This window comes from Branchiostoma floridae, chromosome 3 (assembly GCF_000003815.2).
Source record: "Branchiostoma floridae strain S238N-H82 chromosome 3, Bfl_VNyyK, whole genome shotgun sequence".
Taxonomy (NCBI): domain Eukaryota; kingdom Metazoa; phylum Chordata; class Leptocardii; order Amphioxiformes; family Branchiostomatidae; genus Branchiostoma; species Branchiostoma floridae.
This window is the reverse complement of record NC_049981.1, coordinates 7,580,880-7,599,357: the sequence shown is the minus strand read 5'-3', so window position 1 is coordinate 7,599,357 and position 18,478 is coordinate 7,580,880. Positions and strand designations below refer to the sequence as shown.

At 40.5% G+C, this 18,478-nt stretch overlaps 1 protein-coding gene across 1 annotated transcript; it reads right to left on the bottom strand.

Annotated features, from left to right (window-relative positions):
* Positions 1-1,794: 1,794 nt before the first annotated feature.
* LOC118410776 lies at positions 1,795-9,073 on the bottom strand. The gene is made up of 9 exons (XM_035812575.1): positions 8,972-9,073; positions 7,763-7,862; positions 6,600-6,980; positions 5,736-6,116; positions 4,853-5,131; positions 3,334-3,381; positions 3,015-3,134; positions 2,739-2,846; positions 1,795-2,242 (listed from the first exon to the last, which is right to left on the bottom strand). The coding sequence occupies exons 2-9, from the start codon at positions 7,845-7,847 to the stop codon at positions 2,136-2,138; spliced, it is 1,509 nt and encodes a 502-aa protein (XP_035668468.1). The 5' UTR covers positions 7,848-7,862; positions 8,972-9,073; the 3' UTR covers positions 1,795-2,135.
* Positions 9,074-18,478: the final 9,405 nt, after the last annotated feature.

Sequence of the window (18,478 nt, the reverse complement as noted above, 5' to 3'; positions counted from 1 at the left end):
GTTTATGACGGCATGAAAATTAGTTAACGAATTGAGTATGCCGTCACCATATCTTGTCCATATATTTTTCAATATCAAAAGTTAGGCTAGGGCTTGTATTAGCATCTGTGTCAGGCTTTTGTGATGGTCACTTATTTTTGTGAAGTTTTCTTTTTGTTTGGCTAGCAGACGTTCTTGAAGTATAAGCTATTTAGTTGTGCATAGTTTGTAATTTGTTTAGTTATATCTTGGAACAAGCTATTTACTTGTAAATTTTAGCTAAAGGATTAAAGATACTGTAAATGCATTTAAGTTCGCGGGGATTTAATTTCCCGGTAGCGGGAAAAATGACTTTTCGCGGTGGTTTTAATTTCGCGGTAACACCATAGACTGCAGTCAAATACCATTATAACATTAATCCACCGCGAACATTTCTGCATTTACAGTAACGCTGAACCTTTCCGAATTGTCTGCAATAAATAGTTGTGCAAGTCATGTTCTGTTTCATCGTAATATCAAGATATGGAATCAAGTATTGTCTGGGATTTTTTTCCATTTCAAACATACAAGATTGTTCTGCAATGCTTATGAACATTATTATATTATATACCAATAGAATATTCAATCATACGGCCAATTGTATTACTACAGCTTATCACATATCATTGACGTAAATATTTACATTGAACTATAAATTTACTTACGTTTCTGCCGAGTGTAATTGTGCACAAAGGAATCCATATAACGATACATATATCATAAGAGAATAAATTTTTCAGTCACGACTCCTATAATTGTATAAACTAGAGTTCAACAAACAGATAGCTTCGACAAATAATCAAGGCTTGTTATGGACAGTATCTTAATTCGGTACTCCAACGTCTCACTCATGTAGCACTAAAAGAGTACATGGTATACCTCATTTACAGGAATAAATGAGAACAAACCGTAATAATTACAGTTTGTTCTCATTAATCACTTAAATGAGGTCGTTATTTGCATAATTGATATCTATTTATATTCCTTTCATTCTCAGTAATTGATGGCACATTAACAGATGTACTCAGCAACAGATGTACTATCATGTAGTCAGATTTCATCTAAAGACTGTGAACCTTTATTACCTTTATAATACAATATACACCCTCCTGCTTGATAAGTAGCATTTTTCCCTGCTTAGGTCTCTAGATCTCCTAAACATGTAATCCAGGAGATATTGTATCCTTCATACTATCAAAACAAACATTTTAAGGTTTATATGATATTTTTATCCTAAACAAGTCGCATCATGGTTGTATATAGTAGTTTCTTTCGCTATTTTTTAGAAATTTTTTGGTTGGTAACATTTGGTTCATTCTTGAATGTGTATACACTCTAAGTCTTGTAGGCTATGGTAGACAGAAGGCTTCAGTTGCTGATAGTGTTCCCCTGGCTCCGGCAGTTGGGGAAGTGCGCCGAGGGTTTTGGTTGAAAAGTCGTAATCATAATTTCTGCTTATATAGTAAGGTTCTTAAGTCGCAACCAGGGAGTACTTACTTCCAACGTTTCGGTGTCTGTCAAACACCATCATTATCAAAAGAGAGGGAAAAAAGAAGAACCCGGTGGATAAAGGAGGCAGTTTGGATCAGAAAATCAGCTCCAGTCATGAACAGAGACGAGGGGGGATACGAGCTGAGCCTCGTTTGGGACGGCATTCTTGCTGCTGCAGCGCCACCTACATCGGCTATAAGTAGCAGTAAGAAGTAGTTTCCAGTCATTCTACATACCCTGATGATGGTGTCTGATAGACACCGAAGCGTTGGAAGTGAGTACTCCCTGGTTGTGCCTAAAGAGCCTTACTATATGAATAATTGCCGACCTGATGAAGTTATTTACTGATCATTTCTGCTTCCGGGTCGCATCGAGGTGGCCTCTGGAGGACGAAAGTCCAAATACAGCCCGTCATCTAGAGTTGTCACCTCTGGTTCTGGCATCATGATCCTGTTTTGGTAGTGATGACCCGGCTTTGGCGGTTGTGGTCCCTGTGTGTCAAAGGTCTCCGTGGGAACTTCGCAGTCGTCATTTCCGCTTCCGGTTGGCATTGAGACGCCTCCAGGAGGTACCGAGTTTAGATACAACCCATCAGCCGGAGTATTCCCTCCATTAGGGCCAGGTTGTTACGATGGTAGGTGATAGGTGTCCATGGGAACTGCGTAGATATTATCAGTTCTGCGTCTTGATGACGATCTTACAGGAGGCGCTACGTCTGCGTGTTCCTCGTCACCTGGAATGATGCAAATATTAACAAAGTTAATCGCGTTTGACGTTAAAGTTGGGGAAAAACTAAAGACCATCCAAGGCATCCTTATTACGTAGGTACAAAATCTGATTGTTTTTGCGACTCTAAGGAAATGAGATAAACAAGACATCTTAAAATAGGTAAGCATATTTTGTGTGTGTGTAAATTTGCCCTTATGTTTGTATATGTGTGAATGTATGTGTGTTTCATTTTTGCAGACGAGCTCGGAAATAAACAAACTCAAAATGTAGCACAGCATCAAGACAACCAACTGTACTGGTTGCAGTATTCCATGGCTTATGAAATTTCTTGTTAAAGTATGGAAAGTCAGAAGGGCTTTTTTTGCTGAGGCTTTCCGGTATATACATAATATGTAAATGATATATATGCAATCAAATCCCAACAGATTTAAAATCAAGATTAAATCCTCCTTTTTACAATTCAACAATTTGAAAAAAATGACAGACAACATATGTCTCACCCTTGCCGCATATCATCTTCCGCGTGAAAATGTAGACGAGAGCAACCGTCAAAGCGATAGCTGCAATCACTCCGATCACGATACCAACAATGGTTCCTGTAGCTGCGACTATGGTGATACATTCAAATGTCAAAATACTTTTCATACACAAATAGACAAAAATGAACATCATAGAAGTGAGTGAAATGTTCGCTGACCCAATATTATCAACGAGATGGAATGACCATTTATCGGTAATTTGTTTTAAACACCATGACTTTTATAAAGGTACGATACCTTCAGTTTGTGCCCTCGGTGTGGTATACGTATGGGTGGTAGTTGGATATGTTGATGGCATTGCTGCCCCTACAGCCGGTGAGGCTATGGGACCGGTGAGGTGAGGTGAGGTAGTTGGACCTATAAGCACAAAAAATCATTACTGTTTACGCAATAATTCAACCCGGTTGTAAAGTCACATTATGATCTACCTTCATTATATGGTCAGATATAGATGCCAGTCAAAATCAATTCTCTATGAGGTACCAGTATTTCTGATGTAATGACTATTTATCGGTAATTGGCTTTAAACACAATGACAGTTATCAAAGTACGATACCTTCAGTTTGTGCCCTCGGCGTGGTATACGTATGGGTGGTAGTTGGACCTATAAGCACAAATAATCATTACTGTTTATGTAAGAATTCAACCCGGTTGTAAAGTCATATCATGATCTACCTTCAATTTATGGTTAGATAGATGCCAGTCAAAATCAATTCTCTATGAGGCACCAGTATTTTTTGATACATTGACCATCAGATAAGTGCTATAATAAGGAAAGAATGTAAAGGACAAGAGGATTCAGCAACACCGTCAACTGGCCTCCTTGGCAGGGTCGTAGTGGCAGCTATATCTAAAAACAAAACACACGTCTTCATAAACGATTGATCTTGTTATTTTATTGTTATTTTTACCGTAGCTACTATTTTTAGTTTATGATGTTAGTTTTTTTATACAGTAGAAGCCAGTTAACTGCACAACGGATAATTGCACACTTCTATTAATTGCACGAAATCCCAAAATTCCGTGGTGCTGCAAACCAGCCTAATAACTTCGCTTTGTTGCACCATTCGGATAATTGCACAAAATGTACTGGCAAATAGGGTGTGCAATTAAGTGGCTTCTACTGTATTTATTGTCTTATTTTAAGTCTGTAGATCTTTTAGGGGAGTCGTCCTCATAGAGGAACTTTTGATTTCTGTTGCCGACTCCCCTCAGATTGCATTCAATCTGGGAAGTTGAATAAATAGATACAAACCAGTACAGACGGAGTTATAAGGTCTATGCCACTATTATATTGATTTATTCGCAGATATGAAATGATATTTTACATTTCCTCCATTGTTACGTACCAATTGCAACTGAAAGAGAACTCTTTTTCGCCGGTTTCCTGGTTGTATCCTTCAATCAATATTTAACATAGCCTAACTTATATCATCCCTACAGTATCCCTAAACAGTCCTGTATTGACAGTCTCTGCCCCATCGTAATCTTCCGTGGGAGCCAAACGGGACCGGGTAGCTAGCAAGTTTTGTTCGGGGAGCCAAGGCAGGTAGGTCCGCCGATCTCACATTAGCGCTCCGGGGAGTTTAAGCCCTAATCAGGTGGACCTTATCGAGCTTAAACTCCCCGGTGCGCTAATAGGAGATCGGCGGGCCTGACTGTCTTGGGCCACCGAATAAACTGTCCTAGCTGCCCGATCCCGGCTGGCTTCCATGTTGTGAATGTGTGTGTGTATCATTTTTGCAGACGCCGTAGGTGAATCGTAAGCTGGCTCGGTTCTGTTTCAAATGTCTGTTGAAAACTTCTCCAAAAAAGTTCTGATGACGACAATGATGATGCTAACACAATGCAAGTAATATAGACTCTCAAAAAGCATGCACAACAGCGGAAACCTACTGTTAGGGCTACATCCAATAATCTAGACCCGCATTTCAGATTGGAACCCCATAATTTCGTAATCAAGGATCGCAATTTCTCATTACTTGGGCCTAAATGTTATCGATAAAGTATTGCAGATAATGTAGCAAAACAAAAGGGTACTTTGCCCATTCTAAAACATTGATTACTAAGCGCACCTGTGGTGTATGTGCCGCTGATAACTCCGTTTGGCTGATCGTCCTCACCAAAAGAGGTGAGCGTGATGTTGTAGTCCGTGTCGGCCTGCAGACCTCTTACGGTAGCCGAGGTGGCTCCCACTGCCGGTGCAGGGGAGAGGTCCCGGTACGAGCCCGACCCGTCTGCCGGCTGGTAGCGTAGCCTGTAGCGCGAGATCGGCAGACCCTCCACAACAGTCCATGAAACAGAAAGATGACCCATCCCGGCATCATCAAGAGTCAGCCCTGAGAGACCTGAAACTGTAAAGTTCCAACAATTAGATTAACAATAATAAAATTGTGTCATAATGCATAACTTGTTGATCCTCCAGTATGCATAGGTTACATTCGTCGATCTTCCACCCAAATAGCAGACGTACACAATCTTCAATACACAATGTTCAGAAAAGGGTTTTAAACGGTTTTCTGATAATTGATGTAAATTAGTTCCTCTCTTTCATAATCAATGTCCAACTGTACACAACTTCCAAATACCACAGATAAGAAGTTCCAGTCATTTAAAAAAGTGGGGTTATAGCATTTTCTCATTAATTATGCAATTTAGGTCTTTATTTACATAATATTCGTCAACCTTAAGGTGCGCTCCCATTGCACTTGTGTCAAGCTTGCGTCACTGCGGGGCTCGAAAGATACTCAACGAATTTCAGAGATTAAGAACGAATTTTCTTTCTTTTTGTGTATTACGCAATATCTAAACTATAAGAAAAATGGAGAAAGTAACAAAACAGTGACGCAGTGAACGAACCCCGCAGTGACGCAAGCTTGGCGCAAGTGCGGTGGGAGCGCACCTTTATAACAGTCACTTATCAGAGGCAACCGATAAGGTGTAAATTCTAACACATACTTTGCTGGCAGACGAATCTCTTGGTTCCGGTGCATGGAATATCATTCCAGACGTGTTCGGAGGGAAGAACTTCGGCGCAGTCTTCGCGGCCGAGAGCGTCGTTTGGCTCACCGGGCTGCCAGTTGCTAAAGCCGGATGACTCCAGGGTTTGGCCGTCTTCAAATACCCACTGCCCCTCGTTGTCGACGTCGGTTAACCCGATCCAGTAGTGTGAAAGTGGCCCTAGATTGTGGATGAAAGTGTTGATCGCGTTGTCCTTCGGCATGGCCACCAGTCCTCCGTCTGCCGCACACGTCTGTCTGGCGTCATCGTACGTCTTCCGCTCGGCAAAGTGCTTGTAGCAAACTCCGTTAAAAATAACGTAGCCTGCTACTGGACAAACTGTAGAAATATTAAACATGAGTGGGTAGCTTGACGGAATACGCACTTCCCATCCATAAAAGCGTTGAACATAAAATAACAATGACAATGAAGTTTGTCTAGAAGGCCTGCAAGATAAACGGATGATTCAGATTAAGGCCTTTTCAAACTGTCTGGATATTGCTAGTATTAACAACCCAACAAAGTCATTAACATTTAGCAACTTAAGCATTTCAGAACAAGATAAAACACTGATCTACAGTGTGCATATTTTTGATAATTCATGTAAATTAGTTCCTCATTTTCATAATTAATGTTCAATAATGTCCAACTGTACACAACTTCCAAATACGACAAATAAGAAGATCCAGTCATTTAAAAAAGTGGGGTTATAGCATTTTCTCATTAATTATGCAATTTATGTCTTTATTTGCATAATGTTCATCAACCTTATAACAGTCACTTATCAGAGGCAACCGCTAAGGTGTAAATCCTAACACAAACCTCGCTGACAGACGAATTCCTTGGTTTCGGTGCATGGAATATCATTCCAGAAGTGTTCGGAGGTTCCAACTTCGGTACAGTCTTCGCGGCCGTGTTCGTCGTTCGGCTCACCGGGGTACCAGTTGCTAAAGCCGGATGACTCCAGGGTTTGGCCGTCTTCAAATACCCACTGCCCCTCGTTGTCGACGTCAGTCAACCCGATCCAGTAGTGTGAAAGTGGCCCTAGATTGTGGATGAAAGTGTTGGTCGCGTTGTCCTTCGGCATGGCCACCAGTCCTCCGTCTGCCGCACACGTCTGTCTGGCGTCATCGTACGTCTTCTGCTCGGCAAAGTGCTTGTAGCAAACTCCGTTAAAGATAACGTAACCTGCCACTGGACAAACTGTAGAAATATTGAAGTTTGTCAACTGTCATACAACACAAATTTTGCTCACCTCGAATTTTCGTTCGCACCTACGTCGACCTTCTTCAGGAGTGATGATTCAATTACTCTGAGCACGTGATTTGGAGACACGTGACTCGAGTAACGAATCATAGATGCCTGGCAGGCATCTCCAAGTCACGTGCTCAGAGTAATTGAATCATCACTTGATTGGTCGACTTAGGTGCGACCGAAAATTTCAGGTGAGAAAAATTTGTGTTGTATGACAGTTGAAAAACTTCAATATGAATTATATCAACACAGATGAGCTTTCGTGCTAAAACTGTAGAAATATGGGCGGGTAGCTTGACGCACTTACCATTCATAAAAGCGTTGAGCATACAATAACAACGGATGCATTTATGCTGATGACAATATACATCCACTAGAATATATATAGCCCAAAGACTGAGAACCTATGTAAGTATGAAACTATGAAAGGAGTTTCAAAATTGATACAACTGCATGTTTATATGTAACTCATGGCTTAAAACAACTTGAACGCATGGACAAATCGTTATGATAACATTAAATCCTAACAACACACATTCACAACTTGAGATAAAGAGATAATGATCACATGTCCCCAACATAGTGCTAAATGTCAGGTAATTTTAAAAACAGGTTTGATTATTACGAGTATGAAACAACAAAGACGTAAGCAAAGATCCATACCCGCACACTCTATGAAGTTTCATTAATCCATACCTGGGAAATATCAATATTTATACCTAAATCGTTACCTTGAGCAGTCACTTTTGCACTCGTTGTCATGATCACCAGGGTCATTAACCTCCAGAACTCTAACGTACACGGACCCACCATCATGTCAGCATACACAACCTGAACACAAATTACCAATGGAAAGTTACAATTACAGATTGTATCATATTATTTTGCAAGTTCACAATCTTCTTGCTATAAAAACAAAAACAAAAATCGTGACTAAAAGTATTAAAAAAACACAGCTTCCACATTTTGTCCTGCCATTTTGTATCGGAAGGTGGCGCTGTTGAGCAGGCCATAAGTATAAGACCACACCCATTGACGTTTAGTGATGGCATAGGGCCGGAAGTATGAAACAACAGACAGAATTCCAATAAAAATGGAACCAATACCGCATGTAACGTCTAAAAAAAAGGCAAGGAAAGTCGCAAAATCAACATTCGGTATTTGTAATTGTCTATTTGTGGCCAGTATGCAAATTAGGAAAGGTAACAATGACGGTCTGTTTGCCGAGTTTAACGTCAGCAGGGCGCCAAGCAAACTGGGAGGCAAATTCGCCTGAGGACAGAAGATTCATGCTGTTGTCCTTCTCTTGTTAAGCGAGAAATCTACAACTCGGGCCAAACAAGTAAGACATCCGTGTGTTCCACCCGAACACCCGTACTATTTTGGCCTGTTTTCTGCCTAGAATTAAAAATCACTTTTTGAGCGATGCTCGACGATACATAAGGACTTTAGAGCCCCAACACCACTTCTAAATACCATGATTACGAGTTAGGCGGCGATGTTACAGTTACGGATAATTAAACTTGGTGAGGTCATATTCAGCTTGGTCGCGGTCTGACGGGTGAACTTGGGATAGAATATGGTGGGTGCTAGGCTACTCTTAACCTAGTAACAACATTGATTCATTTGGGAAGTGGTCGGGGCTGGGGCCTGGTATGTATCTTTAGTCGCGTTTGACAATTTATGATTCAATATAGGAGACCTGTTCTTCTACAAAGAGCCTTCATAGCACCAGATTTTTGGACTAGCAAACGAAGCATGAATTTTCAATCGCCACCTTTTCAAAGCAAAGTCACAGGTATAACAAAACCAGTGGCAGTGTTTTTGAGAAAGATAACGTTTTCGACATTTTTGACACTATTATTTCATGGATATTGTACATAAATAAACATTAGTAAAATCATATTGCATGTGCAGTTTTAATAACTAAAAACTCATACCTGTGGACAGCTGCTTGGAGACGTGTCTGTCCTATCCTGCAGAATAGTCAGAATAAAGCTAAGGTCTGGCTCACGAGTTGTTCCCCAGGTCAAAAGGATATATGCATGGCTTCACGAGTTTCGTCATCATGTTAAAGTTCAACACTAACTTGTTTACAGTCGAAGTAAGAAGACACTGTCAGCCTCGGGTCATGTACGATGTGCAATTTTCATGTCAGTCAGAAAGACGAAAAAACGTGACTACTGAACCATATGGGACACGCGGACGGAAACTCAACCATCACAATGGTCCTGCTGTTCCAGACCTGCTGCTGTTCGTATCCATACAACGACACGAAAATACAATAAGTCACAAATACGTCCAAAAAAGAGAGAACTTCATGAATAGGAACAAATAGTTCATAAATACATTTTTTCTCTTTTAAGGTTGACTCAACATACGTGACATTTCCCTCAACTCTCCCATGGCAGTCCGCCCAACCGAAATACAAAGCTTGAAAGTTTCCACAACATTTAGAAAGATACTTGACACCCTTATCTAGCGCATTGTGTCCAGAATGATGAGTTTGTTTGCCGTCAGCTCTTTGTTTCCCAATCACTCAAATTAGCAGTCGACTGTTACCACCATCTTTTCATCTTTGACGGGTATCTACAGTTTAATATGATTATGCACACTATAACTCGTTAGATGTGGTAAAAATGCAACGAACCAATTTTTGAGGGCAATAAATGTAAAAGAAATTACGTAATGCGCCTTTATCAAACGTCATAACAGAAAACAATAAGGGCGTATTAAAGATGGTAGTAGTCCCTGCAGAATACTCTGCTCGAATGGCTACTGAAGAAGAACAAAACAGAGCAAAGCCGGGTTAAATGTACTTAAAACTCTGCCTTCGGAACCGTATTTGACTCAGGGAGGCGATCAACTCGACGGAGTGGGCCCGGCTGTTGTTCATTGATGTGAGCAGAGGGACGTGACATTTACCTAAAGTTGGCCATGCCAGTGTGCATGCAGAAAGTACCAAAATACTGTAAGTTTAGACAACTGTTTTAAAGACACAGAGTGCTTTGTGTCCGGAATGTGGCGATTCTTATCTTTTCGCTAGTTGTCTGTCAACGATTGTTTGTCACCTTCGCAGTACCGTGGGAACCGGGCGCACCTACTCTCCAAGCAGAGGTTAGGCTCCGGCTGTTTTTTTAACGTTAATTTTAGTCGTTTTTATCGGACTTTCTATTTTGTATTATATCTTGCTATTATGTCCGGCCTAGGTTAGGTTTTGACACAGCAAGATATAATACAAAATAGAAAGCCCGATAAAAACGACTAAAAAAAACGTTAACAAAATAACCGGAGCCTAACCTCTGCTTGGAGAGTAAGGCGCACCCCAAACTGATGCTTATGCTGAAATTTGGGCCTCCTACTTGTTTGTCGTGGATCTGCAGGGTAGTTTGTTCTGTGGATGTTTTTTTGGGGGGGTCCGGCGAATAGCTTAAGAATCAATGGATTGATTACAATGATATTTAGTATGTGGGTAGGTGTTGTGACCACGACATTTTTTAGCACTTTATGGCCTTCTGGTGGTTGAACTTGGTACTGCAGCAGGACTTCCTGTTTTTCTAAATCTTTGGTTTTAGACAATCTGTGGTGTTGGTGTATAGATTAAAAAAATCAGGAATGTCACTTCTGGAAAATTTAAGCTCAAACTTTGAAACTCAGCTGCAGTATCATAACCAGCCACTATGAGCCCCATCATCGAACGCAGGGGTGAACCCACCTTTTAAAAAAGCAGACTAATTACTTGAAAGATAATGCGTTTCTCCAGCTGCAAACAACTAACGCGCTCGGTGCTACTCAAAGTAGATGCTAGACTGGCAGTGTACACATTTCACTATTTGACATTTTGCGTGGTGGCCAGTTGTAACAGTTGAAGCGGAATAATGGGCTTTGATTGCCACACATCTGCTGTTTGATCACTACTCTTTGAACCAACAGCTAATTTAAAAAAGAGCTGTGTTTGTGAAAATCTAGAGATTACATTGTCAACAGGACTTTCTTTTTTTCAGTCGTGTTAATAAAGAAAGCGCTGAGTTGAAATAACCAGGATTGATGTTTTCATTATTACTGATTCAAGATTTACGTAAAAATTGTTTGAAGACAATCCAAGCTGTTGTGGCATGATGTTAAAAGCTTTTTGTGTATTTAAAAGCAACTTGCTAACTGAAACTTATAAAAGAGCACTGTAGCTTTGATGATAATCACTTAAGCTAAGGGCACAACCCGCCGTACGTGCAAATACGTGCCAAAACGTGGGCAATCTTTTGGATCCATAAGTGGTAAGGACCGCCTCCGTACGAACTCCGTAGTGAATCCGGCGGATTTTGAAGCACGCAGATACGCCGTAGAACTTTACGTACAGGCAAAACTTGGTGTGCCATAGGGCTGCGGATTCGTCCCCCGTACGTGCCAGTACTGGCGACGCGCCTGCCCTGTACAGCCTGAACTTTTTCAGAAATACGTGGCGGACGTGGCCTACCAAAAAAACGTACGGACAAATTGCACGTACGGCGGGTTGTGCCCTTAGCTTAACATATACAACCTTCGGAAGCTCATAAATAATTCATGAGGTCTGGCCTCATTAGTCTAGGTGCGTTGTCGATCCTGGTCAGTTCTTTCAAACCGGCCAATTGATCATTTTCTTTGGACAAAAATCACGTTTCGGGTTGTTTTAAAACGCCATTTTTGTCAACAGTTTTTTTAGTCATTTTCAATTCTGGGCGGAATGTCCACTCTTGGACAAAGTGAGATGATTGCTTGAAACGCGATGAGGAAGACAAGCACCAGGGGAAGGCCCCTCCCTGCCTTGCCGAATTCCAAGCCGCTACCACCTTCACACCAAGATGTGGATACAGGTAGGTAAAAGTTTATAGCTTGAATGACAACAGAATCAATTCTGCAAGATGGTAACCGGTTCACAAATGGTCACCTACTGAAAATTTGATGGTCATCGATCTTACCGAATCAACTAATGAGGCATTGATCAAATTAGTGCCCTCGATGAAAATCATAAAGTTTTTTTACGAAGGAGGATACAAGCTGAGCTACGTTTGGGACGACATTCTTGCTACATCGGCTATAATAAGTAGCAGCAAGAAGTAGTTTCTTGATGATGGTGTCTAATAGACATCGAAACGTTGGAAGTAAGTACTGCCTGGTGGTGCCTAAGGAACCTTACTATAAGATGTATATTTTTAGTCATAATATATACAACAACAAAATAGAGGTCGATGAGAACTGTGAAGATCTGAACAGCAATGTTTGCCATCATCTAGGACAAACCGGTACCCAGCAGATGAGAGAACCAAGAACCGATATCGGGACGTACAGCCAACTCCCTGGGACTGCAGGCTTCGTTGGCAATCAGAAATATGGGCGTGGTACTTTACAACAGGGGAAAGTCCAAGGTAATGTTGCACATTGTTATAACCTTTGCAGAGAATGTGCGCGCCTGTGTGTTTAGTTTTGTTTGTGTGTGTGTGTGTGTGTGTGTGTGTGTGTGTGTGTGTGTGTGTGTGTGTGTGTGTGTGTGTGTATTCGAACCGTACCAAGAAGGTCTGTTCACACGATAAATTGCAAATTATGTATCTTGATATTTGGTATGTGGGTAGGCCTAGAAACGATTAAATTTTGGGTTCCCTTACGGTACTACAGAGGAACTTCCAGATTTGATATCTCGTGATCTGGACATGCTATGGCCATGATTTGCAGTGTTGTTCTCGTCCATATAGCGGATCGAACAATTGCGGACTAATACTCTTCATTTGCGACGTAACATATTATTAGAGGTGCATTATGCACGTTATGCCATGTAGACGGAGTTGTTAGCGCCGCGACGCAAGAAAAAAGTTGCTCTAGTGGAATGCCTTTGGTGACCCCATCGCGCTCTCAATGTTGTTGTCAAAGAGCACATTCTTTGTAATTTGTCCAGAACGTACGATTCTGTACAACGAAGCCAGAGAAAAATATCCTGGAACCTATGAGTCCCATTACTATTCCGACAATGTGGGCCACTACACTGAGGAAGAAGATATCAACGACCAACGGCAGGCTAGTCAGCAAAGTGGACACGGTGGTCAGCCAACTGCAGAAGATACAGACAAGACGGGCCGTAACGGTGCCCGTCTGTTGGAGAACCCGATGTACGTGCCGGGTGTGTCACGACAGGACGACGGAGGTAAGTTTTGTTGTCTGCATTCTTGCGACATTTACTATTTCCACCACAGAGGAATGAGTAACGCTAGTTCACCTTTATCCGCAGGGTAACCTATATTCGTTGTGTTTACCCACATGATATAAAGGGATATAAAGTCGACGGACGGTGGTTTCAAGTTGTAATATGTTCAACTAGAGTTCCACGAACACATACCTTTGCCAAATAAACCAGGTTTGTTATGTAGAATGATGTCTGTAGACAAATGCGTTACTCATTTCATTTTCTTTATAATTAAATGCTTGGGGTTGGTTTATAAAATTTCGGCATTTATTGTGCAAATTAGATCCCAATTTACAATTAATTGATATCAAATTGTATCAAGCATTACTTAAGCTATCAGCATACCAAAAATCATGATGATCCTTTGATCCATTCTTGACTTATTCTCTTTCAAAGTCTTTAAATACACCTCTTACTCTCTTCCCTCTTTCTCAGTTACATATGTGACAACTTTGATGAAAGTACTATAATGGAATGCAGTGGATTTATGAACTTTTCCTAATCAATTATGCAAATTAGCTGTTAACTTGCATAATAAGTATCACATTATATAAGTCTTCATCTACATGCCGAAAATCATGACGATCCGTCAACACGTTAATATTTTCTCATTAATTATGCAAATGAGATCATCATTTGCATGATAAATATGTATTGACATTTCTCTCTTTCTCAGCTACATATGTGACAAGTTTTAAAGCCCTATCATGGAATGTAGTGAATTTATAAAATATCCTCATTAATTATGCAAATTAGCTGTTGATTTGCATAATTGTTATCTCATTATGTAGGTCTTCACTTACGCTACCTACATACAAAAAACATGATGATCCGTCAACATGTTCATATTTTCTCATTAATTATGCAAATGAGGTCATCATTTGCATAATTGATATCTGTCGACATTTCTGTCCTTCCCAGCTACATATGTGACAAGTTTGAAAGTCCTATCATGGAATGTAGTGGATTTATAATTTTTCCTCATTAATTATGCAAATTAGCTGCTGATTTGCATAATTAGTATACCATTATGTAAGTCATCACTCATTCTATCTACATACCAAAAATCATGACGATCCGTCAACACGTTGTAGAGTTATTCTCATCCAAAGTTTGAAAGGAAACCGGCGCCTGCAGTTCCATAAAAGCCGCTAGGGGGTCCAAACTCACAGCACTTACTCTCTGCCTCGAGGGCTATCTACCACTTAAAAATCATGATCACAGCATGTCCAGAACACGAGATATCAAAAATTGAGGTTCTGCTGCAGTACCTTAGCAAGCCGCTAGGGGCCCATTATCGAACTTGACCTTCGTTTTCCCGACCCCTACCCACCTACCAAATATTATCGGGATCCATCCAAGACTTCTTGAGTTATGCTGTTAACAGACAGACAGACACACAGACACACACACAGACTCACAAGCCCAAAACATAACCTTAGCCATTCTGGCAAAGGTAAATATTGTAGTTTGAAACTGTCTTCCGTCGACTTGATACCCCTAACTACCCGTTTTTCAAAAGCAACGGATATAGGTCACCCTACTGATAAAGGTGAACTAGCGTTAGAGCAATTTAACTTCCGGGACTGAATTAGTGTGTGTGTGTGTTTGCAAGCACACATATATGTGTGAATGACCAATACAACTTAAAAAGTGAAATGAAAATTGCCATGTCTGTGAATTCCAATGAAGTGATCTTTTCATATATATCAGTCGAGTGCATGACTACTATTACGCCATCTAACAGGACCTAACTGTTGCAAACTCAGACTATGAAAGTAATATCATGCAAATGTATCTAAAGTAAATTGGAATAGAATGGTCCAGAATTCACATCAAGAACACGTATATGCACTACGCAAGTATCTTCCGTTGTTTATACTAGCCTTTTTTGTAAATTGCTGACATCTGACATTTACAGAACCTATCGAAAATACTACACAAAGAACAAAGGCCAATTGAATTGGAAGAATTCCTTTGAAAAAAATGAATTGGTGAAGTTTTGCATAAGATCTCTCAAACCATTTTACATCGTATAGCGGTAAAAAACCACAATTTAAAGTTATTTGTCTGGAGAGAGAATCAAACAATCTATAATGAAAACTGCTAAAGCTAACTGTCTTCTTTGTAACAAAATACAAAGGTACAAATAACTTTATTGCGCAACAATTGTAACAGTTACAATGTATGGCAATGTGAACAACTATATACTAATACAAATAACTAACAACTAATGTAATATAATATAACAGTATAAACAATCTAGTGAGTATCATAAAGCATTATCTCGTTTTTGCAATGAGTTGTAAATAAATTGGCCAACGTAGGAACAAGATAGTTAAAGCCAATGGAACTTTTAAAAGCCTTCCGTCTTCAACTTCGAAATGTTTGGAAATTTTGTGTTTCATTGTTATTGGTCATTTGTTCCATTAATGGTTTTTATTTGGTTATTCATCATCAGACTTTGGAATGGATGATGTACAACTGTATAAAAGACATGTTTTGTTACAAAATATAAATCTAGTTCCGGGCCTTCACATGCACGAGTCTCCTCTGTCCTCTCCGCAGAGAGAGCTTTCTTAGACCTATACCAGTCTAAGAAAGCTGCTCTCGTTGAATGTCTTCGGCGACCCCAGCGCGCTCTCAGTGATGTTGTCAAAGAGTACATTCTTTGTAATTTGTCCAGAACGTACGATTCTGTCCTACGAAGCCAGAGAAAAATATCCTGGAACCTATGAGTCCCATTACTATTCCGACAATGTGGGCCACTACACTGAGGAAGAAGATATCAACGACCAACGGCAGGCTAGTCAGCAAAGTGGACACGGCGGACAGCCAACTGCAGAAGATACAGACAAGATGGGCCGTAACGGTGCTCGCCTGTTGGAGAACCCGATGTACGTGCCGGGTGTGTTACGACAGGACGACGGAGGTAAGTTTTGTTGTCTGCATTCTTGCGACATTTACTATGCCCACCACAGAGGGATGAGTAGAGCAATTGAACTTCCAGAACTGAATAAGTGTGTACTAAATATTCACATACACGCTGTATTGTTATAGCCCTTTCCACTATAGGACTGCTCTCTCGCCGCGCTCTCCCTCTGTGACCTAAAATTTGACAGATCGCTCAACGAATTGTATAGAATAGAAACGAATCTTTTTACACTTTGTTGTCTTCTCAGTCACATTTTACATGCTATATGATATACCCATTGTGAAAGCGAAGGCATATCCTATTTAGGTCGCAGTGAGAGCGCAGCGCGATCGCCCTCTAGTGTAGAGGGGGCCTAAAGGTGGTATCTCATTGCACCTGCGTCACGCTTGCGTCGCTGCGAGGTTTAAAAGATACTCATCGAATTTCAGAGATGAAGAACAAATTTTTTTTCCTTATTTGTATTTTGCCATCTTCTAAGTATTACGCAATATTCAAATAAGAAAAAAAATCGAGAAAATAACACAACAGTGACGCAGTAAACGAACACCGCAGTGACGCAAGCTTGACGCAAGTGCAGTGAGAGTGCACCTTAAGAAACACTTGTCGCGTCTCCTAATGTAACATCCAGGTATTAATTGTTGATCTGCTCATCTGCTTTCTGACGCAGGACCTTCGGCAAGTTACTTCAGAGAAGAAGAAACCGAAGAAACATCTCCTGGTACCAAACAGTTACATGTCAACGACGAGTACCACTGCATTGACGACGATGAAATCACCAACCCACGACAAGCTAGTCAGCAAAGCGGGCACGGTGGACGGTCAACTGCAAAAGATACAGACAGGACGGGTCGTAACTGTGCCCGCCTGTTGGAGAACCCGATGTACGCGGCGGGTGTGTCACGACAGGACGACGGAGGTACGTTTTTGTTGTTTCCATTCTCAAACATTTTTAAATTTCTACAAAATGATGAGAAGATTAATTTGAGTGTGTGCGTTTGTGTGTGCGTACAAGTTCACGTGCGTGTGCGAGTAGCGCGTGTATGAGTAGTAAAACGTATTGTAATGTTACCATTTCTGCCACAAAAAAATGAGTAATTTAAGAATCAATGTGTGTGCGAGCGTACGTGTGTTTGTGAACGAAAAGTATAATTAAAGAAGTTGTCAAAGGGTTGGAAATGCATTGCCCTTTCTGTGAATTCTAATGAAGCAATCATTTTATATCAGTTGAGTGCATGAATGCTATTTAATGCCATACAATATGATCTAACTTTTTCAGACTTAAACTCGTCCTTTGAAACGTCATATCATACAATCTCGAGTGAATTCGAATGGAATAGCCAAAATTCACTTCTAGAAAACGTCGACTGCGCAAGTATGCTACCCTTTTTTGGCGACGCCTGATGGGCGAGCCTTATAGTATATATAGTGAGCGACCGTTTGCAAAGAATTCCAAAAACTGTACAGGAGTGTTCTTCGTATTCTCGCATGGCGATTTTTGACTGATCGCCGTGCAAAATTGTGAAAAGCCCAGGACTCTTTGTTTCAAAAATGCAAACCGATGTGTGAAACAAGCATTGTTTGAGCTTAAATGATGTATACATGTGGGGTGACTGAACGTCATGATCCGAAACTTTGCAAGCATTTATTTGATAGACAATACATAGATGTACATTTGATCAGAAGTTAAATAAGAATCCTTATTTACTTCGTCACGTAGCGTACGTTGAACATGGCTAGAATTCACAATTTTCGTCAAATGCAAAAAAATGGCCTACTTTCAGGGACAACCACGTGACTGAACGTCATGACCCGAAACTCTACAAGCATTTATGTGATAGGCAATACATAGATGCACATTTGATAAGAAGTTGATTTAGAAATATATTTTACTTCGTCATGTAGCGTACTTTGAACATGGCTAAAGTTCACAATTTTCGCCAAACACAAAAAGTGGCCTACTTTAGGGGACAGTCACGTGACAACCAAACAAGAAGCCAAACTTTGCAACAATGCATTTGATAGATATTCTAATGATCTATATATGGTACAAATTTCAAGCTAAAAAAAGTACCAGAGCGGCACTTATAGCGTTACAAAGTTGGGCCAAAAATCTAATTTTTTTGAAGCTTGAAACATTGCACTGTTTTCAGGCTGCCCAAGAACTAAAATGTACGACTTTGGAAATTTCACAACAATTTTTAAAAAGCCAAAATGCGACTGCAGCATCAGCTGACTGCTGTCGTCCCAGCGCTAGGGCCCCTTTTTCTCTTTCTTCTTTTTCTTTTCTTTCTTTTTCTTTTT

Coding starts and splice junctions, on each gene's coding strand:
- LOC118410776 (XM_035812575.1), bottom strand. CDS start 7,847: ATGATGGTGGGTCCGTGTACGTTAGAGTTCTGGAGGTTAATGACCCTG. Junction 6,117..6,599: donor GGAATTCGTCTGTCAGCGAG/GTTTGTGTTAGG, acceptor ATATTTCTACAG/TTTGTCCAGTAGCAGGCTAC. Junction 3,382..4,852: donor CAGCGGCACATACACCACAG/GTGCGCTTAGTA, acceptor TTGTGCTTATAG/GTCCAACTACCACCCATACG.